The following is a 27,609-nucleotide window of genomic DNA, read 5'->3' on the forward strand; positions in this document are numbered from 1 at the left end:
CCGCGCGCTCGGTCTTCAGCCCCTTCCGAATGTCACAGCGGTGATCTCGAACTCCCATTGGCTCCTGTCTGCGAACACGTCACAATCATGATTAGAATTGATGATCGGACATTCTGATTTCATTGTCTAAGCAAAAGGGGGGACCGGCGAAGAAATCTGCTGAATTCTCAACGCTCGTCTGATTTTGACATCAAATATGGTAAGTGGGAGAGCGACTTCACTTTTCGCTCCACGGACAGAGGGGGGAACACACACACACACACACACACACACATAAAAAAAACACCCGACTCGTGTCCGCCCTGAGCCCGGGGTCAGCGCGAGCGACGCATGGCAGGGGTCCGGAAATCAGAGATTTTGGAGGAAAAGTTTAGCTGCGGCTATCCATTGGTGGGGGAAGCTATGCTAACGCTAGCTTAGCGCCGGACTGGCTCCGGTGTGTCCGCTCGGGCCTGCAAGCTAACGGAAGCCGCTTCGTGTGGCCATTGTGCTGCTGCGGCGCGCGCCCGGTGTGTTTACCGTTCCGGCTCGCCGTCGGTAAAGTTATGGCACGCGCCTTCCCGTGCGGGAATTGAGCGACTGAATCCTCCCTCCCCTCCCTTCCCCTTTCCCCGGCTGTTGGCGCTGTGCTAGTCGGACGTGCCCACAGTTTGTTCGCCTAATTCTCCCCGTAAGGTTTCCATATTGACTGTAGCCACGCGCAGCCAGCCTGCCCAAATAAACCCGCTGGATGCTTATTGGTCGCACAACATTCCCGTATGTGACACATTCTGTCTTCATCAACAAACGGCAGAGAAATAGCCCCGTTCAGGGCTGTGTTTCCAAGAGCGTTTCTAAGGTGACGTGAGGCTGCCCTCTCTCAGTGAGTGGAGACACACACACACACACGCGCGCGCACACAACACACACACGTTGGCTTTGAAACTCGTCACACTGGATCTCATTTCAAATAATTTGTGTGTGTGTGTGTGTGTGTGTCACATTGAAAGATAGCTTGCTGTGTCCAAACTGAATTCAAAGTCAAAAAGGACATCTGGAGCTGGATTTAAAACAATACATTACTTGAGCGTGCTTATGACATGATCATTTTTAGTTTTATGCCAAAAGGTCAGTCAACACGCGCAAGTAAGACATATTAATGAATAAATACGCATTAATCACTTCATAGTTAATGTGTTTGCATGGTTCTCAGTAGACGAGGAGAACAATGTTTTTCTGGGGATGACATGGCTGTGAGCTTGATTGATGGTGTTATTGATGCTACACAGTGGCTTGTCACAGCCTATTCTACTTTGACTGACAGCGTATTGTGTGTCTAACAGCTTCACAATGCTTGCAGTAACTTTTTTTCTCAAATGTTGTAATATATTATATGGCAAAGTGTTGACTGGTTGTCGACAATTTGGTGAAACTGATCTGAGCATATCTCGACTACCAGAAAAGAGAGCTAGTCTTTTATTGTGATTAACCGGCTCCAGGGGCATGCTGACGGAAACAGTTGTTCTGACTCTCTCGTTCTCTTCTTCTTCTTCTGTTTTATTTATTTACTCTCTTACATATGGCGTTGTCTGCGTTGCTTTCTCCTCAGCCACCTTTCCCAGCAGTGTGCCAGGTACACTGAGACACGATGAGTACGGTCGGACGTGTGCTAATCTAGAAACATGGAGGTTTTGCTGTGATCTGCATGGCTGCCCCGTTCCCCTCCTGTGGCAGAATGGATGCATGGGCACAGAGGCGCGGCCTGCAGACTGTGAGTATACCAAGAGCTGTGTTCCAATGTGAGCTCCAAAATAAAATGAAAGACATGGCTTTAAATCATGACAAATTCAAAACAAAGCTCAGGGAGTTGTAATCTTGAGACTGTGGCATCGTCAGAAGGATATAACTATGTAATAGTCGATGCATTTGCTAAATTTATGTTTTAATATGACAAAATGTTGTGCTATTTAGAATTAAATTGGCTACAAAAAACTTAATAAGTTCCATAAACCGAAGAGAGGAGAATTGCCCAGGTGTTATGACGTCATATGTTCGCACTAAGTGCTTTATCTCTTTGACCTAATCACCGACCACAATCCGCCTGTGAGTTCTTTACCTCTGTCATTGTCTCTCAGATGAACCTGCGGTCGGTGTTCACGGTTGAACAGCAGAGGATCCTGGAGCGGTACTATGATAACGGGATGACCAATCAGAGCAAGGCCTGCTTCCAGCTCATACTGCAGTGTGCTCAGGAGGCCAAGCTGGACTTCAGCGTGGTCCGGGTAGGCCCAATACATGCTGTGTGTGAATAAGCAAAAGGGAAGCAGCAACTCTGTCCTATGGTTTTGTGGCGCAAGTAACTGAGACTCTGAGTCTTGTAATGGTAAAATATAGTACTGTAATGTTATGGGAGAATAGAGCCTGAAATGTTTATCAGAGATGGGGGCACCACATGGCGGGGGAAGCAGATGCAAGTACTGAGTTCAAAGGCCTGTTGTCTTTTCTCACTTGCATATCACACTGCGGGGTTGGGGGAAGCAGATAAGGGGTTGATTTCTCAGGGACAAAGTAAATGTAAGTTTCTGATGTTGAGAACTGGGGGGGTTCATGGGCGTCGCACAGACTCTCTCGTCTCCTTCACTGTGGGTTTGGAGGCGGAACCCTCGTTGTGTTATAAGAAGGGTGCTGACTGTTGTTTCATTGCATCTTGTGTCACAGGCTGCTCTGAGTAGCTGCTGCATACTTTTCCTTCTTGCAAGAAATAAACGGACATAAGACAACTTTGATTCAGAGACTTCATTCCTCCTCTTCCGTCTGAGTTCTTCATCTAGTGCAGAGTCATAAATTATTGTCCTCGTTTCCCTGCAGCGCATTACGGAACGTTTCGTTAAATGACATTACTGAGCTGATTGCTCTTCTTTCCGCAGACATGGGTTGGCAACAAAAGACGTAAGATCGCCTCCAAGGTAGAGCAGAACGGAGGCATGTCTCATTCCTTATCCAGTCACGGACTCGCCGGGGGATTGCTCTCCAACCACCCGTTGGCCGGGGGTCCACTGTCCAATCACGGCCTGGCGGCAGGGCCACTGCTTCCCGCTGATCTGGCGGCGGCGCGGAACATCCAGAATCGCGTTCACCTCCTCCCTCCATCCTCGTCCTTCCCTTCTTTCTCGTCGACATCTTCCTCCCCTTCCTCCTCTTCTCCCCACAGCAGCGGAAGCAACAACAACAACAACGACGTCATACTGACCGGGATTTACTCCCTGAACTCCGTCCGCCGCTCCCGGCCGAGACCCCCGGCGCCCCCATCTCAGTTAGAATCTGAGCTCTCCGCGCGAGCGTCCTCATCGCTGATCAGTCGGACTCTGCAGAGCAGGAGCGGCTCCGCCTCCTCGCCCCTCCACTCTAAGGTGGTCTCGCTCTCTCAAAACCTCCCACCCCTCACATCTGCCTCAGGGCCTTTAGTCTACACTGCAGTCAGGAAGGGAGCTTTATCCCTCGGGGAGGCCGGACTAAGTGCAGGAGCAGGGGTGGTACCTCACAGCTGGACTCGGCAGTACGGTGCAGCGCAAACTCGGCCGTGGTCCTCTTCCTCACAGCCCCAAACTCAGCCTCAGCCCAGACCTCAATCCAACCCTCAACCTCAACCCCCCGCCCCTCAGAAGATGCGGGTCTCCCTCCCAGTGCCAAGCTCTGGCCCCTCCTCCGAGCAGACACCCCGTATCCAGCAGGTCTTCACCTTGTCAGAGGTAAGCGACGGGGACCGACTGAGGCCGAGCCATGAGTCGGCCCGGAAAAGCAAGGAGGCGTCGCTTCCCCCGGAAGCCAGTCAGAACTTCTCCATCGCAATGGAAACCGGAAATGAAGAAGACGAGTGGCAAAGGGAAGAGGAGCTGGCGAATATGGCCGCCCAAACACACCTCCGCCGGGAGCAGACGTCGGCAAGCCCAACCGGATCCGAAGTGTCCGCGGCCATGGGGGTCGACACGCCGCCAACGACGAGCCCCCGACCCGCACCGTCCCACGGCAACACGACTCTTCAGGGCAGCTACTCGCTCACAGCACAGACCTCACTCCCAGGGGACTCCGACTCACAGGTAGGAGAGGTTCGAGCGCGTCTGCCGCTTTCCTTCAAAGCGAACTGAAAGACTTAAACCCAACTGTGTGTGTGTGTGTGTGTGTGTGTGTGTGTGTGTGTGTGTGTGTGTGTGTGCAGACTTCACTTGGTGTGTCCGCCACCCCCTGGGTCATCAGCAACTCCAGAAAGAGAACAGTCAGTACTTATTTTATTTGTTTGTTTGTTTTTGTCATTTTAAACAACACTTTTAATATATAGTATAGGGGTGGGGGCACATTTAAAGGTACCAGGTGTACTGTGTGGTTATTACACACTTATACTGGCACAGTCTGCTTTCCATCAGCTGGAATATTACGTAGTTAAATGAAGGGTTTTGTGTTTTCAGCTGCAGGATCGGACCCAGTTCAGCGACGGGGATCTCATCCAGCTGAAGCGCTACTGGGACCGAGGCATGACCAGCCTGGGCTCGGTCTGCAGGGAAAAGATCACCGCCGCGGCCAACCAACTCAATGTAGACACTGAAATAGTCAAGGTAACCGAGAATAATTTCTTTTGTATATTACCGCATCTATTTTGAGTACAGACAAATCTAGATGTCTGCAGTACTCTTGAAACGAGAGAGACGTTTTTGTCGACTTATTCTCACTGTCTGGCCACGCCTCTGTATACATGACATTTAGTGAAAACACGACCATTTGACTGAACTTTAGAGAGCTGAAGGGAAACAGGAAAGAGCAACTTTTCTAGGTCACAGACGTTTTCTGACTTACTTGCTCAAAGTTGTGTAGAAGTCACGTAGTTGTATATCAGGGCCACCTTAGGAATGCTGGTAGACTAAATATAGTCTGCAGGGTCCTGACACACACATGACCCGCTGCCATCTCGTTTACTGGGATATTTATTGCTCGGAAGGACAAGCTTTGCCCATGCGGAGAAACAGTACACCACCATCAGCATGATGACAAATTATTGCGATAATCAAACGGCTTTATATTAATGTAGTTTAGGCTCTATATTTGTTTTGTGTACAGATTTGTTTTATCCCGACTTCACACACTTTATTTTGAAAAGCTTATTGGTATCATTGAATCGTAGTCGAGCATTTCTTCTGACAATCTTGCCTTTGTTGTCTTGTCCAACTGGCAGACATGGATCAGTAACAGACGGAGGAAGTACCGTCTGATGGGCATTGAAATCCCTCCACCTAAAGGTGGGCCCGCTGTGTTCTCAACCTCATCCCCCGGAAACGAATCCCCGGTGGCCCTCAGCCCCGACGGGCTCAGGACGCCCGAGTTCGGAGACGACTTGAACGATGAGGGCTCCTTGAGCCTGTCCGAAGGTCAGGCCGCTTACACAACGCACTCACACAAACACCGTACTCTGTGTGTGTGTGTGTGTATATAAACTGTGTATAAGCCGTGCAATCTTCTTGCTTTTAGACGGCACGATCGAATCGCAGCATGGCGACGAAGAAGACGGGATAGACGTGTCCACTGCGACGCCACTGGCCAATAATGTGGTACGTCGTTATTACTTTGATATTACGGCACAGCCTCATTAAATGGAGTCACCTAGGAATGGGACCGTGTTACTCCACAAAACTACACCAGCCGTACAGCTGGACGTCAGCTTGGCACATTTTCCCGTTGTGCCGGGTCACGACAGATGCTTTAGTGCTTCATCACACCACGTGCTTCTTGTGAGCACGAGCTAATTCAGCATAATCTTGGAAGACAAAAAAAACTGTTGCCAATGCATTCTACAAACAAGGTTTGTCTCTGACTGAACAATTCAAAGCTTATCCACAAATGTAGCGTATTTTTTATATTTTCTTCTTCTTCTTGCATTACAAAAAAACATGACAATGCAAACGGAACAAAGATTCTCTGTGTAGCAGAAAACCATTTTGTATCACCTTTCCTTTCAAAGTGTTTTATACAATACAGTAAATTACAGAAACAGAACATAAGGAATAAAAACAGATTATCTAATCTCTGTATCTTCTTTTTTTAACAGAAAATCGAAGTAATTGACGAGGAAGACGAATACAGAGACAATGAAGATGGTGACTTAGTGGCCTCGGACCTAGAGCAAATGCAGAGCCTTCTGGAATTCAAGGTGAGGACGATGTTTATATACAGTATGTATATGTTTTATACGAGACGCTGAATAAAAACTCAAAATAACTTATTTTGCTTCGTTTTTGCTCTGAACGTTTCAGCACGAGGAGGTGCAGTTCTTAGAGATTGAGCTAGAGAACCAAAAACAAAAGTACGACGAGCTCGTGAGCTTCACGAAGAGCCTGCTCGGCGCCGTGAGGAGCAGCGACCTGAAGAGACAGCAGGTACGTTCTCCGCCGCCGCCGGCATGAAGCGAAAACGCCTCCGTCGGTGGACATTTCTCACCCGAGGGCCTGCTGTCGTTTTGTGTTTCAGGAGCTCGTGGCCAGTCTACCTCAGCCTTCAGACCAGGACTGGGACATGACGGAGGAGAGCGGAGCGCGGCCCGCCGACGTGTCCTTCGACCACAGCGGCTCCCCGATGGCCGGGGCGGAGAGTCCGCCGGCCCCGGCGAACGGAGGATTCCTACTGGTCACCGAAAGCGAAGACGACCCACCGACCGAAGTTACTGAGCCCTCTGCATCAGAGGAGCAACTGCAGGAGGCGGTCACAGAACAAGAGTGACCATGTCATGTACTTCCGCTCTCATAGACTCATCCAGATGTTTCCACACACGTAGAAGCTGGTTTTCGGACCATATGGTCTCACACACATTGACACAAACACTCTGGTAACCTCGTGCTCCACGCCCAGTGCCTGTGGGTTGACGCTTCACCACGACTGTTGGGCTGACAAATGCCTTTTTTACTGCATATCATCTGCCTTGCTCCGGACCGGTCCGGAGGGAACAATAAACAACCTCTAACTTACTTGTGTGGCCGTTTGTGTTTCAGTGAGGTGGACTGTCACTTTTTATAATGTATCGGCTTAGTGGATGTAGGAAAAAGCACTACAAATGTTTCTTTAAACCCCAACTGTAGAAAGTGTAATGTTCACATACTGTCGTGGCTGATTTAAGAATTTGTATATTTTTTTATTATGACAGTTGCAGTCGTTAAACTAATCAAATTACAAGTCCGCCTGTAGTGTGTATTTACATTACCTCCCCACGCAAAGACTTTGCGCCCGTGGGTGGGAGAGAGAAAGTGGGTGAGCTTTAAGCCTCTTGTTTCCACTCGGACTCGGGATGGACTGGCTTATGAAACAGTGGCTTGAACACATTCAACTTGCACCCTTAAGATCAGCGGCTTAGATCGCATGGTCCGCCACAAGAGGTGTCTATTGTGCTCACAAATGTTCCATAACGCTAAACTCAGCGGGGACTATTTCGGTCGCAAGCTGAACGGTCCATCACCCGGATGCATGTATGTCGCACGCCACACGTCCTCTCTCTCCCTCCTCTTCTGTCTCCAGATCCGTCGCTTTGGTTTGAACAGGGGGGGAAATCCTAAACCGAATTGCGTCATAAATACGTCAATAAACTCCCATTCACTGACGACCAGGTACCACGATAGCCGCCATATTCGCATCCATGGCAGGGTAGCGGTGCTCTCTGCGAGCGTATGTGTGCGTCCAGTCATCGGCATCGACTATTCCCCGCAGCGACCACCCCCACCCCCCCCACACACACCCACCCCGCACAGATCCCAGTCCCGATAGCGGTCCCGCAGGCCACGCAGCCTGGATCTGGTCATCAAAGCGAGAACAGCCGGACGTCCGCGGAGGGGAAGACATGCAACGTGGAGCGGGGGTCTAGGTGGACTACGATGCCTTAGACTCGGAGAGGGCTCCTGGCACAAGATGGAGGTAAACAGCGTTTGTAGTGAGGTGAGTTTGCATGGCTGTGTGCTGGACATTGTTTTGGTGTGTGCTGCCCTGTTTAGGTTAGCTTTGCCCTGCTCGCCTGGGGAAGAGCTCACATTTGGCGTCACGACATGCAGCGCGCCAGCTAATGCTAACAGCTGGGTTCGGTGTTTATTTGTGTTGCTTTGTCCCGGGTTGTATTAGTTCGAGAGCAAACGGCCCGGACTCTCCCAGCCGCTCGTTTTTCATCCGTACATGCGACTATCTCTCATTCCGGTGACGCACGACCTCTCCCTCGGCTTTTTGTTGTTATTTACACTCCTCGAGAGGAGTTTGCCCCCGTAGCTAGCTTAGCGCATGTAGCGTTAGCATGAAGCTAGTTAGCCTGCTAGCTTGACAGCTCGCAGGCTTGAAACTTGGGGACAACAACTAAGTTGTTGTTTTTTATTCAGCCTCCGCTGTCTTGTTAAGAGGAGAGCTGCTGAAGGGTCTCTGTGTCTCTGCGGAACATGTCGGCATCGTTTCGTTTATTCAAAGTTGGACACGGACGTTAGGCGGGTTACATTTGGTGGTCGGGCGTCTTGGCAACAGCACCAGAGAATCAGTGATGCGGATGTTATCTTCAACTCGTGTTCTCATCTACTTTTATTACAAAGCTATTAATCAAACCTCAGGAGATAACTAGTGTATTCGTATCACTGCATTAGGAAAGTGAAATTGTGAGGAAACATTACCGCTGACTATTCTGTCCCCCAGGCTCATAACAGCAGGGAGCTCTTAAAGGAATGTTGTCTTCATTTTCTTCATCTTCAGACCTGTTTTTTAGTGAAACCAATGATGCTTTTTTTTAAAGACTTCTCTAAATGAGAGTGTGGTGACAATGTGGAGAGGTTCAGTTTGCTTATGCCCCCTTCTCCCCCCACAGTGAGGTGTTCATGTGCAGCTAAGCCAACCTGACACCCTAAACCTCTCCATTTCTGGGATTCTTTGCAGTCTTTCACACCTACAGTCCAGACTGTCTGTGTGTGTTTAGAAGCCAGCAGGAAAGTTCTTGCAACATACATTTCTGCCCTCCTCCTGTGTTTTGGGAGACTTCTACCACAGCATTTCTAATCTGTTGGGCATGCTGTTGAAGGAGCTCGTTGTATGTAGGTGGCATGGAAATATTGAATAATTCATCTAATGTTGTGACCCCCGAAATATTACTTTTGTTCCCAAAAGGTATTTTCATCTCCTGCCATTAGTGATCATGGTTTGAAAGCTGCCGAGATACCAGAAGCCCGTAGTAAATAACAAGCGTATCCACTCGTGCTCGGCCGGTGGTCATGCTGATTGTTTAATGCACTTCTTATCAGTTTATTTTTTTTAAAGCTGACACGCAATCAAAGAGATTGCGCCGCCGGTGTCTGTGACTGTGAGATGACATTATGGGTGGCTGGAAAAGGCTCGCCCGCTTGTGCTGCAAGTGTAGGCTGCACTCTGTTAGGAGCCGCAATGAGCCACGGCAAAAGGTGGGAGTGAAAATGTATGTGTGAATTATGACACCAAGCACTGCCCCGGCTTCAGAGATGCACCGAGGCTCACGTCTTGCTTGACATTTGTTTTTTTCCCGTGCCATATCTCTGCGCTTTGAAGGGTACACCCCGACTAATTGGATGTTTGTTTACGTCGATGACCTCATTCCGTAGTGTGATAGATATTGTAAAGTGGTGTGTTGGCCTCTGTTCTGTGGACGTACGTGAGTGTGTGTGTGTGTGTGTGTGTGTTGGTGGCTCCACCCACTGAGTGGGCTTGCGTAGTGCTATGACTCATCCCCCGCAGCCCCTTCTTCAGAGGCTTGATGGAATTCAACACACAAACACGCCGGATTGAATACATCATGCAGGCTGAGCTTTGGCACAGACTTGAAATATGCAGACCTGGTTAACGTTACAGCGGTTAGTTTATTGTCCCATTTACTTGCGGTGGCTGAAATATCTGACATTCCTCTGCTGACAATATCACTGTGGATGTCTATTGGAAACGAACAGGCACACATCAGGCTCCTAAATGTCCAGCTGTGGTCTTTTAAAAAGAAGAACAAAAACAGTAACAAGCACATTTCCACCACCATCAGCCCAGAGGCACTGAAAGAGCGAGACCCCAGTTTGCCCTGAAGAGGTCGAATGCTGGCTGCAGCCCGAGCAAACATCGGACTCTCAGAGCCAGGCAGACATGTTGTTTTTCCCCCCTGGCTGGGGATTAAGCTAGAATGCTAATAACGAGGGGCTTTATAGGGACAGGATGAGCGCTGGACAGCTGAACGTGCTTAAGGTATGGACTCCATGCGATTTGACAACAAACAAGAGCGTGAGTGGGTAAAGTGAAGGCGCGCTTGTTATTGCATGTGACTCATTGATTTCATCTGTTGAGTCCTCCGTCATGCATGTGGGCGTGCGGCAGCTGCACTCGCAGCCCTGCTCAGCTAAAAAAAACAGGGATGAGCAAGCTTCGTGAAAGTGTTCGCCGTTGCCGTCTCTGATGAGATCTTCTTCTTTCGCTGCAGGTCAACGGACATGAGATCATGGACGAGCCCATGGAGGAGGGAGAGTCTTTCTCACACTGTGTAAGTAGCGATTGTCGAGGGGAGCACATGGGGCGACAGACCTGCGGTGCGTTTGCGTGGCGGTCTCATACGATACTGTTCTGTGTAGGATGAAGAGTCGTACGAGGAGATTCCGATCACCCACCATGTGAAGGAGGGCTGCGAGAAAGCCGATCCATCTCAGTTCGAACTGCTCAAAGTCCTCGGCCAAGGCTCCTTCGGCAAGGTGAGGAAATGGAGCCCGACGAATCAAACGTTCCCGTCGCTGTTTTGCATCTTTCTTAACTCCTCACTTTCTCCCAGGTGTTCCTCGTCCGGAAGCTCTTGGGCCCAGATGCTGGTCAGTTATATGCAATGAAAGTTCTAAAAAAGGCATCTTTGAAAGGTAAAGCTACTTTTGTTTCCATCTGCATCCAGTTAAAAACGGGCAACGCGCGAGTCGCCCTGTGCGTTCTGACCGCAGCATTGAATCTTTCTCTTTCCTGTTTTGTCTCTACAGTCAGGGACCGAGTTCGCACTAAGATGGAGAGAGACATTTTAGTGGAAGTCAATCATCCCTTCATAGTGAAGTTGCACTACGGTAAGAGAAACTCTGGTTTTCATTGTGCGCAGGCGATTATATATAATCGCACAGATTACATCCCAGTACAGGTCGGGAAAAGCAGCTTATGTGCATCTTCATGCTCCAGTCAGAGACATCACTGTTAACATCATTTATCAGAATATTTTGAGTTATAACACAGATATTGAACAGGAATTAAGAAATAAGAACAAAAGGATCAAGCTAATATCTACTTTTATTCTGCTGCGATATGAATATAATTAATTGACTTGTTTTCACATCTGCCAGCCTTTCAGACAGAAGGGAAACTGTATTTAATACTGGACTTTCTCAGGGGAGGGGATGTATTCACTCGCTTATCCAAAGAGGTAAGCTGACGTCCTGTTGCCCAACATCTAATTATACTTCATTTGTGTAGTTTATTTGCAAATGTATCTGTCTGCAAAGAAAAAGTACATTGTGTCCTAGTAATTCTAGTCTTTAATGGTCTTTTTTAAATGTTTCTATGATTTATTTTTCTATTTCGAATGGTTTAAACCTGTTTGTGAAAAGCTGACAAATGGAACAGGTGCAAATGTAGTCTGTAAACAAAAAAGAAGGTTATTTTATAAGAGCATACACACGGTCAAGTCGTTTGTCTCTTGTGTTTTCTGTTTGCTTTTTATTCAAATTGCATTGAATTCCTCGCAAAACACAAGTGCTTTTCTTGAAGCCTTTTTTTGCCTGTAGATCATTGGTGGTTTGTCAGTCAGAGGCTCAAATCAGCCTTTTTTTTTTTTTTTTCAAATGCGTTCAATTGTCCCCCAGGTAGACTTTGTGTTGAAAGCATGTCTCGGCGCCAAAAGCGATAGCGGCCGGCAAATGTCAAATCATCAGCTTGCTGGGTCGTGTAACCTATTTGAAATGTTGGCATTGTGACAATAATAACACTTTTTTTTCTCTGTTTGTAGTCACTGAAGCTTGATATTGAAGTTGTCTATTTTTCTTCTACATTTCTTTCTTTGCTGCTGAATTTCTCTCCTCTCCTTAGTTCAGAGAGTAAATTTGTCCAGTTCTTATCAGGTTATGTTTACAGAGGAAGATGTGAAATTCTACCTTGCAGAGCTGGCCCTGGCCCTCGACCACCTGCACAGCCTGGGCATAGTTTACAGAGATCTCAAGCCAGAGAAGTAAGAATCCTCGACCTCACCGTCACCTTTGACCCCTCACACTCAAACCCTGTCGTCTTCCAACTTACTTTGGATATTTGTGTGAAAACCACTGATGATTGTTTTGGCTTTGACAAACTGTACGACTGTAGCATAAAGCGTAGAAGGGATTTAAAACCAGATATAGTGAGGAGACGTTGAACCTTAAATGACAGACTGCTGACGCGAATTCAAGAATTAATTAGTTTTTCATCACGTATAGAAAATACAATCGTATGTTTTTATTTCCCCACTGACCCTGTTAGGTTTAAGTATAATAAAGTCAAAGGTGTGGCATCAAGCCGTTCTTTTAATAAATTAATTTGTCTGTACTTGACACACGGCCTTCCCCACAGACGGCCGATCACACAAGTCGTTTCAGTCCATAACTTCACAAATCCATTGTCACAAAGACCCAAAACCGACTCACACATTCCTGACTTCAGTCCGGACTTTTCCCTTCGCTTGAGTAGTTTCACAATGACTGGATGCGTAGAGTGCGGCTCCGAAAGGAGTACTCCAACCGGTTGTTCCTTCACCGTCAGCAGTTTGAAGCCTCCAGAGTTTAAGAATGTGTGTGCAGAGATTTCCCGACAACACCATGTGATTAAACATTTTTTTTAGGCACGAGATGACTTTTTAAAACATGTTGTTTGAAACCCGCCTCCAAGGAAAACATGTTTCTTGTCTTTCAGCATCTTACTTGATGAAGCTGGACACATAAAGTTAACAGGTATGTTTTTGACTTAAATTTTCATACTTGGATGTATTTAGTTTTTTCATTGTAAAAAGCTATTTTTAAATTCAAAAGAGTCTAATCTACTTAATAGCCTGTAATTACACTGTTCCACGTGAAATGTGTCTTTACTGAGAATAGAGTCACGGCTCCATTTCTGTCCTCAGACTGACTTTCCTCAGCAGCTATTTTTAATGCGTCTTTTTCCAACACCTAGCAGAATACAAGCTCTGCACGGTGTGATGACCGGATGTGGCCGTCCAGGCGGCTGTGTGTCTCACCATTTTGCTTTGCTTTGCCGTCACGCAGACTTTGGCTTGAGTAAAGAGTCAGTAGATGTTGATAAGAAGGCGTATTCCTTCTGTGGTACGGTGGAGTATATGGCCCCTGAGGTGGTCAACAGGAGAGGACACACGCAGAGCGCGGACTGGTGGTCTCTGGGAGTGCTTATGGTACTGAAACAGGCTCCTTCATTAATATATAAACTGGTAAAAGAAGACAAAAAACACCCTGTTGATGATATTTCCCTTTCTTTCATTGCAGTTTGAGATGCTAACGGGGACGTTACCGTTCCAAGGGAAAGACCGCAATGAGACCATGAATATGATTCTCAAGTGAGTCACTGCATGATCGAGACAATCAACGTTTTGTGAGAAATGATCCGCCGCAGCTTATCCTTGTGTCCCTATCCACCTGTCGCTCTCTGCTCCCAACAGAGCTAAGTTGGGAATGCCCCAGTTCCTAAGTTTGGAAGCCCAGAGTTTGCTGCGAATGCTGTTCAAACGTAACCCCGCTAACCGGCTAGGTAAGGTGCAGGTGTGTGTGTGTGTGTGTGTGTGTGTGTGTGTGTGTGTGTGTGTGTGTGTGTGTGTGTGTGTGTGTGTGTGTGGCTCCTCATGGTGCGCCACTCGTTTAAGCTCAAGCTTGTTAGCACTTTGGCACCCGCTTAAATCACATGCTGCGAGAAACAAATGTGTGAACGTGTTGTTGATCCTCTGCAAACAATAAAAACTGCCGTGCCAGGTTAACTGAACCAGAGCGCTCTGTGTCTTTAGGGGCCGGGCCCGACGGCGTGGAGGAGATCAAACGCCACGCTTTCTTTTCCACCATCGACTGGAATGTGAGCAAACACACATATATATATATATATACACACACACACACACACACACACACACACACACACAACTCTCCAGCTTCTGCTCAGGCTTCACACTTAACAAACGGTTGGCTTGGTGAGTTCTGGCCATCAGTCTTGGCCACGCCAGCTATGTGTGTGTGTGTGTGTGTGTGTGTGTGTGTGTGTGTGTGTGTCTGGGCAGAGGGCCAGTTCTCACTGTGTGTGCACTAATGGCGCTGCGTGAGTGTTTAAGAGCCTGCAGGATGCTATTGGCTGGACCGGGCTGTAGAGAGAGATGGAGAGCGGGTTAATCAGGGAAGGGGTCTCTTTGGCAAAACAGCCTGTGGTGTGGTTTGATTTCTAACGTGTGTGTGTGTGTGTGTGTGTGTGTGTGTGTGTGTGTGTGTGTGTGTGTGTGTGTGTGTACCTTGATCACCTGCAGACACTGTACAGGAGAGAGCTTCAGCCCCCGTTCAAGCCTGCGGCAGGTAAACCAGATGACACGTTCTGCTTCGACCCAGAGTTCACTGCTAAAACGCCTAAAGGTAAACCCACACACACCTACACACACACGCTCCTCAGCTTAAAAACAGCAGCCACTCCTGCAGCCATGGAAACTGCAACTAAGCACCAACAATGCAAGCAATTCCTCTAAATTGTAGCAGGTGCGTGTGCGTATGTTCATATGTAATGAATTGTCTTCTGTACATCTAGACTCCCCAGGTATCCCTCCCAGTGCTAACGCCCACCAGCTCTTCAAAGGCTTCAGTTTTGTTGCGCCGAACCCGATGGATGAGAACAAGAGCTCCCCGCTGCTCAGCATACTCCCTATAGTTCAGGTGAGCGCGCGGTGTCTTTACTTTGCCTCCATCACAGTTTACACAGGTTAATTATTGGCATATTAAAGTGCATCCGTGAAGGTCACACGCTGGTATTCTTTTCTGTCGTTTAAGCGCGTAGGTGCACTAAAAGATCAGAACGATCACCATTTATCTCCGTTAGTTGACCTGCCATTTTACACGGTTGATTCAACACGTCTGCAATGCTTCCACACTTCATTTCTTCTCTCTACCGACTGCCTTTTAAATGTGGATTTCTGCACAATGAAGTCAAATTAGGATCTAAATTGATCAACATGATGGCAGAAATGAAACCGAGTCGCAAAACAACCACAATTCTATGTAGCGGTTTCCGCTAATGACGCCACCGTTACACGTTCCACTCCGGCATGTTTGTAAACCAAAGTGTTGGCGCACACGACACCAGGTTAACCAGTCGTCACATGAAATGTGTGGGCGGACAGAAGCTGCTGGATTTACTGGAACACGTTCTGAGTCGGATTAATTTATTCGGATGTTAACGGCTCATGTCTTGTTCCCTCCAGATGCACGGGGGCTCGACCAAGTTCTCTGATCTTTACGAGCTGCAGGAGGACATCGGGGTCGGCTCCTACTCCATTTGTAAACGCTGTGTACACCGAGTCTCTGCCATGGACTATGCTGTGAAGGTAGTGTGGTGTTTCTTTTTTCTGATCCACTAACCACCGCTGCTCTACAGTTATGCTGCGTTCACACCACTTTTTCGCGCGAGTTAACTTGCTCGACTTTATGTGGTTAATTCGCTTCAGTCGCTTTTTCACAGCGGAAAGGGGGCGTGGCTTATCACTGTAAAAACAGTTACTATTCTCGCCATCCACCATTCAAATACCCACTATTTCTGCTATGTACTTGTTGTGGAAGTCCCACAAACGTCGGAACATCAAACGCCCTCGTGTCTGGGTTCATAATATTATCCGTGGTAACCATTCACGTCTGTGCATTGACTTTGCATGCAATCTACTCGTGTGAAGAATTCACAACGCTTTTGGTGTGAACGCAGCATTACTCCTAAAGCCTTGATTAAAGCTGCTCCTCCTAAATTAAACTGGTGATCTTTCAGTAAAAATCCTGCTCCTTTTAACCCTTAGGCCACTGTGTGATATGTTCAGTATCAATAGTTGCATAGAGGCTGTGTCCGTGTGACATCCTTTTTATTAAGTTGTTTTCTTAATTAAAAAAATGAACAAAACTCCACTTTTTCAGCAGATTGGAAGTAAATTAGATGAATTGATGAATTGCACAATATTCATATATTGGTGTCCGTAGAATGTGGGTTCATAAAAGCTTCTGAACTTCGAGTGTGAAATTGCGTAAAATTGATGAAGCATGCCTGTTGTTGTTGCCTGTGTTGCCAACAGAGCAGCAGAGGGCAGCAAAGCTGACGCCATATTGCTATTATCTCAGCTGGTTTACATTGTTAAATGCTCTAATTTCTTTCTTTCTTTTTTTCAACTCGGCCAGTAGACTTTCTAATTTGACTAACTGCTCATCGCTGTGTTTCCATGTGTCTCAGATTATAGACAAAAGTAAGAGGGACCCATCTGAAGAGATCGAAATCCTGATGCGATACGGACAGCATCCCAACATCATCACTCTGAAAGACGTGAGTAGCATTCGTGTGCGAGCGCTTCACAGCGGTACAGATTTTAGTTGGCCACCGTACTCACAGGTTGTGTGTGTGTGTGTGTGTGTGTGTCAGGTGTATGACGAGGGCAGGTATGTCTACCTGGTGACGGAGCTGATGAAGGGAGGGGAGCTGCTGGACAAGATCCTCAGGCAGAAGTTCTTCTCTGAGCGAGAGGCCAGTGCTGTGCTCTACACCATCACCAAGACTGTTGGCTACCTCCACTGCCAAGGGGTGAGCGGCGGCGGCGGCGCCAGTGCACACCTGAGCACCAGTGAGAATTTGGTTTCTCCTTCTCCAACGGGTTTCCTCTCCCTTTTCCCCCCAGGTGGTGCACCGAGACCTGAAGCCCAGTAACATCCTATACATGGATGACTCGGGGAACCCCGACTCCATCAGGATCTGTGACTTTGGATTTGCCAAGCAGCTTCGGGGAGGCAACGGCCTGCTCCTCACGCCCTGTTACACCGCCAACTTTGTGGCGCCAGAGGTGAGAAACGACAGAAGAGAAAAGAGGCTAGATGGAATATGAGACTTAACACCAGAAAGAGATGTTGTATAGGTGAGAGGATGTAAAGTGTGAGGGACGGGCAGCTGGTAAAGACAAGTTTCCTTTCTTCTTCTTTCTTCCTGTTTTCAATACGGGTCCGTAAAGATTTCTTTCTTTGTCTGGTTGGTCCAGGTACTAATGCGGCAAGGCTACGATGCAGCCTGTGATATATGGAGTCTTGGAGTTCTACTGTATACCATGCTGGCAGGGTAAGACTGTTGGATAATTAATGTGGGAGGGGATGATTAATGTGTCCTATTTATTTTTAACCAGTCTTATTTTGTTGCAACTTTCACCAGAATTTAAAATAGTTGTAGCCATGGTGTGTATAATCGCCACAACGTTGCAGTCAAGTTTGCCTCTGAAATCAAATAAAACGCTGCACATGTGCTTAGTAACCGCCTCTCTCCACCTGTCAGGTACACGCCGTTTGCTAACGGGCCAAACGACACACCAGAGGATATTCTCCTCCGGATAGGATCCGGAAAGTTCTCTTTGACCGGTGGCAACTGGGATACGGTATCGGACACCTCAAAGGTAAGGTCTCTGGAGCTAGTTTGCATTGGTGCAGTGACTTTAAAGCATATCTTTCCAAGTCTAACGTTAATGATCTCGATTGCTCTTCTCGTGTCTGTAAAGCACTTTTTGTTGTTTTTGAAAGGGTGCTACAAAAACATAATTTAGCTATTAGATGTTGATGTGATCCTCTTTGGATTCATTCTGTGATTGAATCCTGACTCAAAGCCCTGTTGCACAACTGATGAGTGAACATTACAACTGTTTAAATAGCAATAGAGACGCATTGTGAGTTTATCGCTCAATGAAATCAATGTGTTTTCGTCCCACGCATGCTTTTAAGACCAGATGTTCTCGTTCCCTTCCAGGACCTGCTGTCCCATATGCTCCACGTTGACCCTCACCAGCGATACACAGCAGAGCAGGTCCTGAAGCATTCCTGGATCACCTGCCGAGATACGCTACCACACTTCCAGCTCACGCGCCATGACGCCCCGCACCTCGTCAAGGTGGGCGCACACACACACACACACACACACACACATACACACACACACACACACACACACACACACACACACACACACACACACACACACTGTATATACGTAGAACCTCAAAGGCTAGCAGTGCCTCAAAGTTGGGATCTCACGTGTGTGGGCCTGATGGGTAAATGACACTTCACTCCGTGTTTCTAAACATGGAACCACATCATCTCTCCGACGCAGAAGAGGGTCTGAACTCTGCTACACGATGTCATATAAAATCAACATTTAAAAGTGATTCATCCACTCCGAATCTCATCCATTACTAATACTGTATCCATTAGAGCAGACATCGCTCTGTTATCTTTCCACTTCAAACAGAACTCATCAGGTCGTATATTTTTGACATGTTTTTGGGGCCCAGGTGGTTTGAGTCGTGAGAGCACTGTTGCTAGGCGATTGATAACCCAAAAAAGTGTTTTTTGCACTTCAATTTTACGAACGTTATAACAAAGAGGATAAAGAAAGTAAATTATGTTTAAAAGAGGAAAGGAACAACATCAATCTGCCTCTTATCTGCGACGCCGCTCTCTCAGACGCGACCAAAAGGTGAGGCTCTGAGCAAAGATCAACAGGAAATTGAGAGCGTCGCTTTGTCTCGGTTCTCTCTTACCACCAATTTAACAACACACAGCCTCACAGTCCTTCTGACCCTCAGCGAATGGCCAACAAAATCCCTCCAAAAATATTGTTCAGGGCAAAGATTCAACAAGATCTTGCAAAAAGGTTGTGAACCTCACGCCACAAGTTCCCGTGGAGATCTCATGCAGCGGGTAGCTGTTCAACGTTTCTGATGTCTGGTGGCGGTGAGGGGCCGCATCATAGGTCCCTGTCATGACCTATGGAGCCATTTGAATGCATGTTGCACCGTTAGGGATGCTCAGAGTCAGCAACAGTATTCAGATCCGTTGATGGAGTGCCAGCGTCGTTCTACAGATTCATGCAGGCCACATCAAACTTTGCCTTTCTGTGCCGCGCATCATTTTGATAATTCTGTCAATGTTGGTGTTGCTGACTGTGGACTCGTCATCCTGCTCTTAGTCATGAATCCCACTGCTGTCACTTATCTATTTTTGCTCTTTTTGCTCGCCCGCGCATGTGATTCAAGGTCTGACAAATGGTTTGTATTGAAAGTCCTCGCACCACACCGCGGCCTTCAGGAGGTGTTATTTGCGAACATGCGGCCTCTTTGTTGGCTTGAACAAGTCCCTTCCTTGAATTCTCAATTTGCCGTTGTCTCTGTCAACCTGGATGTTTGTTCCAGACTCTTTTCTATCGACTGTAGAGGCACAGCGTCTTGAGTAGCCGAGGAAGTTGAGGCGACGCGAGCATGAGTCATTGTGGCTTTGTTTTTAAGACGTACCTGCAGGTGTTAAAAGCCCAATGTTTGGTTTTAGTGCTGCTCCCATTCTGGACATTTTCAGATGGTGGTGCGTTTCTGATTCAACCCCGGATAAACAAATGTAGTGCAGTACAGTATTGAATCAACAAGATGGAAGACTGGTGCTGCTTCTTTTAGTGAGTGGATTTATAAAGATGTTTTTCATCAGGCGGTAACCTCCGGTTCTGAAAAGTGAAGCTGATGTACCTTTAAACTTGCATTCTTTCCAATGGCCATCCGGGGGCGACTCCTCTGCTTGCAAAAGAAGTCAGATTGTATAGAAGTCTATGAGAAAATGACTCTACTTCTCTCAGTAAACATTGTAAGCATGAGCTTATGGTCTAATGAAGTTCGTTTAGTAAATTCTGGTCCCTTTCGAGTCAGAGACCATAAAGTGGGGTATTCTTTAGGGCGGGGCTACCTTGTGATTGACAGGTTGCTACTACAGCGTGGTCCAAGATTTTGTCTTACAATTTAAATTTTTTCACAGTGCGTTTTCAGCTCATGAAAGTTTGGTTTCCTTTTAAGATTCAGCGTCTTGTTGTGCTCCACCCTCTCACGTCACTTCCTGTTACAAACAGCCAAGATGGCGACAACCAAAATGCCAAGCTCAAGGCTTCAGAACGGCGTTCCACAAACCAATGGGCGACGTCCACTTCTTCTTTACAGTCTATGATATTATCATGTTGAAATGAGCGTCGCAAAGTCATTACCAAAACTAGGGCTGAACGATTTGGGAAAATAATCTAATTGGGTTTTTTTTTTTTTTGCTCGGCATCTTGGCCATACAACTGTGCTGGAACAAGTTTGTAGTGTCACATCTATATAAAAATGAGTTGTTTGTGTGTTAATTACAATGCATGAAATATGATAATTAATAAGGGATATGAAGTTCACTTTTATTACTGTGTGAATGAATGTTAGACAAATACTGCATGCTGCATTGACTAGTGCTTTAAGGAGTTGTAGTTCTCTTGTTCGCCTGAGGGGGCGAAGAAGAAGAAGAAGAAGAAGAAGAAGAAGAAGAAGAAGAAGAAGAAGAAGAAGAAGAAGAAGAAGAAGAAGAAGAAGAAGAAGAAGAAGAAGAAGAAGAAGAAGAAGAAGAAGAAGAAGAAGAAGAAGAAGAAGAAGAAGAAGAAGAAGAAGAAGAAGAAGAAGAAGAAGAAGAAGAAGAAGAAGAAGAAGAAGAAGAAGAAGAAGAAGAAGAAGAAGAAGAAGAAGAAGAATTCTCCACTCTTTCGCTCGTGTCACGCGATGACGTTGTAATCGCACGTTGCGGTTAGAAAATCTTGTTTTATCGCAAATGCAATTAATCGTTCAGCCCTAACTAAAACTCACTTAATGGGCCATCTCCCGACCCGCAGCAGAACGTAAGGATGCAAAGTAGCACCCATGGACAACAGAACAGTGTCAAAGCTGCGTTCTTGTTTCTCTTTTAAAAGTTAAAACCATGTGTTTATGTTGTGTTCTTCCAGGGAGCCATGGCTGCAACCTACTCAGCACTGAGCCAGAAGACCAGTCAGCCGGTGTTGGAGCCCGTGGCGGCATCCAGTCTAGCCCAGAGACGCAGCATGAAGAAACTCACCTCAACTGACATGTAGAGAGAGACTCACACACACACACACACACTCTCTGCTCGCCCTCCAGTTTTGACCTCACTCTCAGTTGGACTGTCATACGCAAACACACACAGACCGAAGTCCTGGCCTGTCAGACCTACTGTCTCCCTTTTTTAATCTATTTATTTGGCACACCCAACGTGTGTGTGCGCACACACACACACTCTGGACGAGGTAGCGTTGCGAAGAAGTCGGCTGAAGAGGAAGAGCGGAGACTCACATATCTGTTACTGCTGGGGAGACAGACTTGTATTTATTTCCACAGCTTTCATATGCACTTGCCCTCCTCGCCTTTTCATTCTCCCTTCCTTGCGTGGGGAAGAAACACACCAGCTGATGTGCTCCTTCACTGTGATTGGCTGATTCAGAGCTGCTTTTGGTAAACTGTGGCCCACTCCCCCACTCTGCTCTTCATCTGCGCTCTGCTGTCCGCCTCCTCCTCGGTTCTCTCGCCCTCCTTGTCGTCTGTCGCTGTCTTAACGTGTCCTCTTCAACCTGCAGCAGTGCTTTGTGTGCGATTGTGCTGGCAGGACGACACTGACATCGCAAGACCTCTCTTAAAAATATAAATTCTGCTCGTGGTGGATTAGAAAGTTTCCTCTGGATCAAAATCATCTGCCAGCACTTTTGTTACATGAACGCATGTGTGGAGGGAATGTGTTTTTCTTTTCCTTCAGTTTCGCCGTTTGTGATGCTAGCAGTGTATCAAAAAAAGAAAAAGCTGCAGATGGGTGAAAGTTAACGTCTAGAGTTGAAGGTGGAGCGATGTGGTAACAATGACCGAAATTCTAGTTTGCAAAAAAATTAAATATATATAAAAAATATATATGTAATGAAGATGAGGAGCATGTGGGGGAGCTGTGGGGATTTCTCTGGAGGGGACAGGACGCACCCCGTCGAACCAGAGAGGCTGAGTTAAAAAAAGAAAACAAACAAAAAATATTCCATGGATATCTCTTCAAAAAGACATTGTGGAAATTGTATGATATTGTATTTATTTCATTTGATTTTTAAGATTATATTTTTCTTTCAAGTTCTGTATATATTGACATTAAAGATCATTATTGACATGCATCCGGGCCTCGGCTGGTTTGTTCTGTTGCGGACGTCGGGCCACTTAACCTCAGGAAACTGAACCTCTAGGAGGGATGTAGAGCCAATGATCGCAGTGCAGCAGCAAGATTGTGTATCTTTCGCTGAACATTGTGTTCACGAGTGGAAATTCCAGGATCACACATTGATTTCCATTACTTTTTTTTTTTTGGGGCGTAGAAGAGTGTTCTCTTCGTGTAACACCTTTTTTGATTAAAAACAATTGAGATATATATATATACACACACACATAGATGAAGTATTCAGATGCTTTACTTTACAACATTTAAAAAGCATGGAAGGTTGTGCAGTAAAATGTTCCCTGTCAGTGTTTTATGTTGTAAATAATGTTGTATATAATGTTCCTGGAACAATATTACTGCTGTATTAATGTCTAAATTGTATCCTTTATACTGTTGGGGAGTTTAATCTAGCATCATAATCTGTAAAATCATTATTCGGCGTCCTGAAAGTCCACCTTTCATGAGGTCAGCTTTGTGACGATACATTTTACAGCCGATCAACGAGGCTTTTTAAAAAGAAAGTTATGAAAAATTGTAATCTGAAAAGTAACTACAGACGAATGATGTGAAGTAACAAGTACAATATTTGCCTTTTGAGATATAGTGCAGTAGAAGTATAAAGTTGCATTAAATTGAAGTACTCAAGTAAAGTACAAGCACCTTAAATGTGTACTTGAGAAACTTTACAAAATGTGATTCCAACACTTGTTTGCTAACATTAGCCACCATGACATTACATTTCATTTAGCTGACGCTTTTATCCAAAGCGACTTACAATAAGTGCAATTCAACCATGAGTACAAACTCAGAACAACAAGAATCAAGAAAGTACAATTTCTTCAACAAAGTGTTATCAGTAAGAGACATTTAAGTGCTACTACGGCGCTACCTTCCTTATTCGAGGTGTAGTCGAAAAAGATGTGTTTTTAGTTTGCGACGGAAAATGTAGAGACTTTCTGCTGTCCTGATGTCAATGGGGAGCTCATTCCACCATTGAGGACACAAACAGTCGTGACTTTGTTGAATGTTTAGCTTGCAGTGACGAAGCTACAAGCCGATTGGCAGAAGCTGAGGGGAGCGAACGGGCCGGGGTGTACGGTGTTACCATGTCCTGGATGTAGACTGGACCCCATCTGTTCGTAGCACGGTACGCAAGTACCAATGTTTTGAAGCGGATGCAGGCGGCCACCGGTAACCAGTGAAGGTCGCGGAGGAGCAGAGTAGTGTGGGTGAATTTCGGGAGGTTAAAGACCAGTCGAGCTGCTGCATTCTGGATGAGCTGCAGAGGTCGGATGGCACTAGCAGGTAGACCTGTCAGAGGGAGTTACAGTAGTCAAGGTGTGAGATGATCAGAGCCTGCACCAGAACCTGTGCCGCCTTCTGGGTGAGAAGGGGACGTATTCTCCTGATGTTGTACAGCATGAACCTACAGGAACGTGTTGTTGCGGTGATGTCGGCACTCAGGGAGAGCTGAGTGTCGAGTGTCACACCAAGATTCCTGGCAGTCGGGGTCGGTGCCAACAGTGAGTTGTTGAAGGTGATAGTGAGGTCGTGGGTGGGAGAGCCTTTTCCTGGAAGGGAAAGTAGTTCAGTTTTGTCAGGGTTAATTTCCAGGTGGTGTGCAGACATCCACTGAGAGATGTCAGTCAGACAGGCAGAGATTCGTGCTGCTACCTGTGTTTCCGACTGGGGAAACGAGAGGATCAGTTGGGTGTCATCGGCATAGCTATGGTAGGAAAAGCCATGCGAGCGGATAACAGAGCCGAGAGAGTTGGTGAACAGAGAGAAGAGGAGAGGACCCAGGACGCAGCCTTGAGGGACGCCAGTAGTGAGAGGACAAGGTTCAGACACAGATCCTCTCCAAGTTACCCAGTAGGTGCGATTGTTGAGGTAGGATGAGAAGAGGGAGAGAGCAGAGCCTGAGATACCCAGGTCCTGGAGGGAGGAGATAAGGATCTGGTGGTTCACTGTGTCAAATGCAGCAGAAAGGTCTAGAAGGATAAGGACAGAGGAGAGAGAGGCTGCTCTAGCAGTGTGGAGCTGCTCAGAGACAGCAAGGAGGGCAGTCTCTGTTGAATGGCCTGCCTTGAATCCAGACGGATGAGGGTCCAGAAGGTTGTTCTGTTGGAGAAAGGAGGAGACTTGGTTAAAGATCGCTCGCTCCAGAGTTTTGGAAAAAAAGGGAAGGAGAGAGACGGGTCTGTAGTTGTTGACTTCCGACAGGTTGAGAATGGGTTTCTTCAGGAGAGGGTTGACTCTTGCCTCCTTCAGAGAGTCAGGGAGATCTTCAAAGACCGCCGTCTCATTCCCGATCCTCCACAGACTCACTGAACACGTTTCATTTGACCTTTTTTCTGGCAAAGCGTTTTACAGACAGATATCTGGAAGCCATGGCAAATTAGACTGCAAATGAGACTGAACCAAAGATAGAGGCCATGAAACCCGACTCTAAACTAGTCAAAATAAGTGTTGAACTGTTTGTAACTTCTTGTATTGCTGCGTAAGAAAGACTTATTTAGCTACATGCTAGAATAACAAAGCAATGTCGATTATTTTCTTAATGAATCGGCTTTTTCTCACGGAACAAATAAAAAAAAGTTAAGAGTGTCGTCACAGTCCTAATGATAACCAAAACGCTAAAGTTGTGGGCTGTAAAACCAAAACAACGAGCTGAAGGAGGATACAACGCTCCACCTGTCTAGTAACACGTGCATTTTTATATACTTTTATATACTTTTTTTTTATTCAGTCTGTATATTTAATATTCTTCTTTACTGTTTTTTTTATTGTTTTATATTGCTTTATATTACTTGATTTTTTTTTATCTTTTATTCACTTGTGAGCAATGCTGCTGTAATCCTGTAATTTCCCCACTGCGGGTCTAATAAAGGATCTTATTTTATCTTATCTAATAGTTCTCCAAAAGGATTACTTTCACATTACTCAGTCATTTGATTCATTGTTGGAACAAATACATTGAGCATAGTTCTACTGTAAACACACATGTTTTTTTTCCCTGGTAATTCATGGCAACAAACTCTTTAAAAAAAATCCCAGCCTCCTCCCCAGCAGCTCCGTCCTCCTGGAAAAGACCCTGAATGAGTTGCAGAGCTTGCCAGCCGCCACTAGGTGGAAACACAGTCCAGCACATGGGCGGCAACCCGCGGCCCTCAGCGGCTCTCTGTGGCCTTCCCTTATGTAAATGATCGGTCTCGGCCGCTTCCATTTTGTCTGTCCAACCCCCTGCTCCCCCGAGAGGATGAGCTCCTTTAACCAGTGTGTGTGTGTGTGTGTGCGTGTGCGTGTGCGTGTGCATGCGTGCGTGCGTGTGTGTGTGTGTCAGAGCTGTCATGGCCAGACAGCAGAGGATGGAGATCTAGGCAGGAGAGCAGATGGATTGAGTCGAGGACTGCTCCCATCAATGCATGTGTGCACACACACACGCACACACACACACACACACACACACACACACACACACACACACACACACACCTATGGACCAGCTGTTGTCCTTTATTCTGCAACTGTCTGAGCTCCATGTCCCCTCTCTCTCTCTTTCTCTCTCTCTCTCTCTCTCTCTCTCTCTCTCTCTCTCTCTCTCTCTCTCTCTCTCTCTCTCTCCCTCCCTCCTGGATTAGATGCATTTAGCAGTCAGCCTGGGAGCTGAGAGGTAAACAGTGGGGCTAATTGTTTTGACATACTGCTCTTTGTTTTGGCCTCCCGGTGCTAATCAACCACTCGGCTAATAAGTCTGCCTGGCAAGGAAAACACAACTGTGTCCAGGCTGCTGTAGGGAGGGTCCACAATAATAATAACAACAACAACAACAACAACGACAAAAAAAAGAAAAAGAAAGGCGGCCGCAGTCCACGTCTGCTCGCCATGCAGAGTTCCCACAGTGCCGCTGTGTCTGGGTAGCGCCCTCGCTCAGGTGTGAATCTATTTATCCTCATTAACGAGCGTCTCCCCAAAGTCGGCCAATTAACACGCTGCTCCTAATGAAGCCATTAGCTGTCAGATGAGGTGGAGGCAATGCTCGTCACCGGGCCCACTGTGTGTGTGTGTGTGTGTGTGTGTGTGTGTGTGTGTGTGTCTCGCCACTCTTGCTGCTAATAAAAGCAGGAGAATTAATGGAGTGAGCGTGTGTGATAATGAGTTAATGTGGAACAAGCAGGACGAGCAGTGATCAGCCCTCTGTCTCCAATGAAGATATCAGACACAGTGATTTACTCTCTCGGTGTCATAAACAGGCCTCTCGTACATACCACTCTCTGTGTGTGTGTGTGTGTGTGTGTTGAGTGGGCCTGCCGCCTGGGTAAGTGGGATAGTGAGAGCTATACCTTTCTGAACAACAGTATATTGCCTCAGTGGTTTAAAAACAAAGAGAAAGGCCTCTTGACTGCGGGTGTGCAGCCTCGTGCCGCCCGCCTCAGACATCAAAGTTTGCAGTTTCAGAACAAAGTGTGGATGTCACTCGGAGTCGGTGTGTTCCTTAATGGAGCCATCATCCCGCGCAACCTTAATATGGTTTTAATTATTGCAAAGACATGAATGCCACAGCCTCAACAGAGAAGAACAATGAGATCACAGAGGCAGCTGTTCTACTGGCACCATTTTTTTTTCAAACAATTAATTGCCAGTGACTGAACAATAAAAAAAAAATAAAGAAATTGAGGTTTCTGAGAGGGATGAGGAAGGGGTGAGGAAGACCACTTTTAAGATGATAGATTTTTTTTTACCAGAAACAACAAAAGAGAGGTTTTTTTCTTTTTCTGTTCACCCTGATATACGCTTCCATATTGGGATCCTCTTGGCTGTGCTGTATGTATCTCCTCCACCCCATAATAACTGAAGCTGCCCAGCCCCTGTCAGGGGATGCCAGAACTGAGGATGTGAAATTGATTTTAGGTTATGTGATTAGTCGTACTGCATATTCCTCCGTCTTCTTCCTCCTCCTCCTCCTCCTCCCCTCTGCTTTCTTCTCTCCTCGGCTCTCAGTTACTCTGCAATTGATTGTGTCCTCTAATCCGCCGGCGTACACCTGCAGAGCTCCTCGGCCCTCCAGTGATCAGTTGTCAGGTTTGGTCATAGATCCACTTTGAAGTCACGTCAGGGCCCTGCAGAGGCTCGGCTGCCTGAGGGGAGAACACTGAGAATGTGATGAATCAGTGCGATACCCTCACTGCCACCGCAACAAGTGGGAAGAGCATTGAGAAGAAAATGTTTTCAAAACATGAGGTCTTTTGGGGCGAAAAGGCCAAAATGGTGT

The 27,609-nt window shown here is 46.6% G+C and overlaps 2 protein-coding genes across 4 annotated transcripts; both read left to right on the forward strand.

The window, feature by feature from the left end:
• Positions 1–2,114: 2,114 nt before the first annotated feature.
• Positions 2,115–6,967, forward strand: hdx (highly divergent homeobox; the record flags this gene model as incomplete). Its single annotated transcript, XM_079228366.1, has 9 exons — positions 2,115–2,261; positions 2,907–4,076; positions 4,196–4,252; positions 4,443–4,589; positions 5,204–5,396; positions 5,497–5,576; positions 6,074–6,175; positions 6,279–6,401; positions 6,493–6,967. The coding sequence occupies 9 exons, from the start codon at positions 2,115–2,117 to the stop codon at positions 6,739–6,741; spliced, it is 2,268 nt and encodes a 755-aa protein (XP_079084492.1). The 3' UTR covers positions 6,742–6,967.
• An 853-nt stretch (positions 6,968–7,820) lies between these two features.
• On the forward strand, positions 7,821–22,288 carry LOC306745862 (ribosomal protein S6 kinase alpha-6). Of its 3 annotated transcripts, none has more exons than XM_079228715.1 (22): positions 7,821–7,944; positions 10,466–10,525; positions 10,614–10,730; positions 10,808–10,889; positions 11,004–11,084; positions 11,355–11,434; positions 12,102–12,235; positions 12,949–12,986; positions 13,299–13,441; positions 13,533–13,603; positions 13,706–13,794; positions 14,045–14,109; positions 14,552–14,654; positions 14,824–14,948; positions 15,494–15,616; positions 16,501–16,590; positions 16,687–16,845; positions 16,940–17,101; positions 17,294–17,370; positions 17,581–17,698; positions 18,046–18,186; positions 21,079–22,288. In XM_079228715.1, exons 1-22 carry the CDS (start codon positions 7,918–7,920, stop codon positions 21,202–21,204), a joined length of 2,211 nt encoding a protein of 736 aa, XP_079084841.1. In that variant the 5' UTR covers positions 7,821–7,917; the 3' UTR covers positions 21,205–22,288. The 3 variants fall into 3 exon arrangements, with proteins under 3 accessions (XP_079084841.1, XP_079084839.1, XP_079084840.1); XM_079228713.1 differs by having other exon boundaries at positions 12,129–12,235; XM_079228714.1 differs by lacking the exons at positions 7,821–7,944; positions 10,466–10,525; positions 10,614–10,730; positions 10,808–10,889; positions 11,004–11,084 and having other exon boundaries at positions 11,370–11,434; positions 12,119–12,235.
• The last annotated feature ends 5,321 nt before the right edge of the window (positions 22,289–27,609 follow it).

This window comes from Taurulus bubalis (assembly GCF_910589615.1).
Source record: "Taurulus bubalis genome assembly, chromosome: 13".
NCBI classification, from domain to species: domain Eukaryota; kingdom Metazoa; phylum Chordata; class Actinopteri; order Perciformes; family Cottidae; genus Taurulus; species Taurulus bubalis.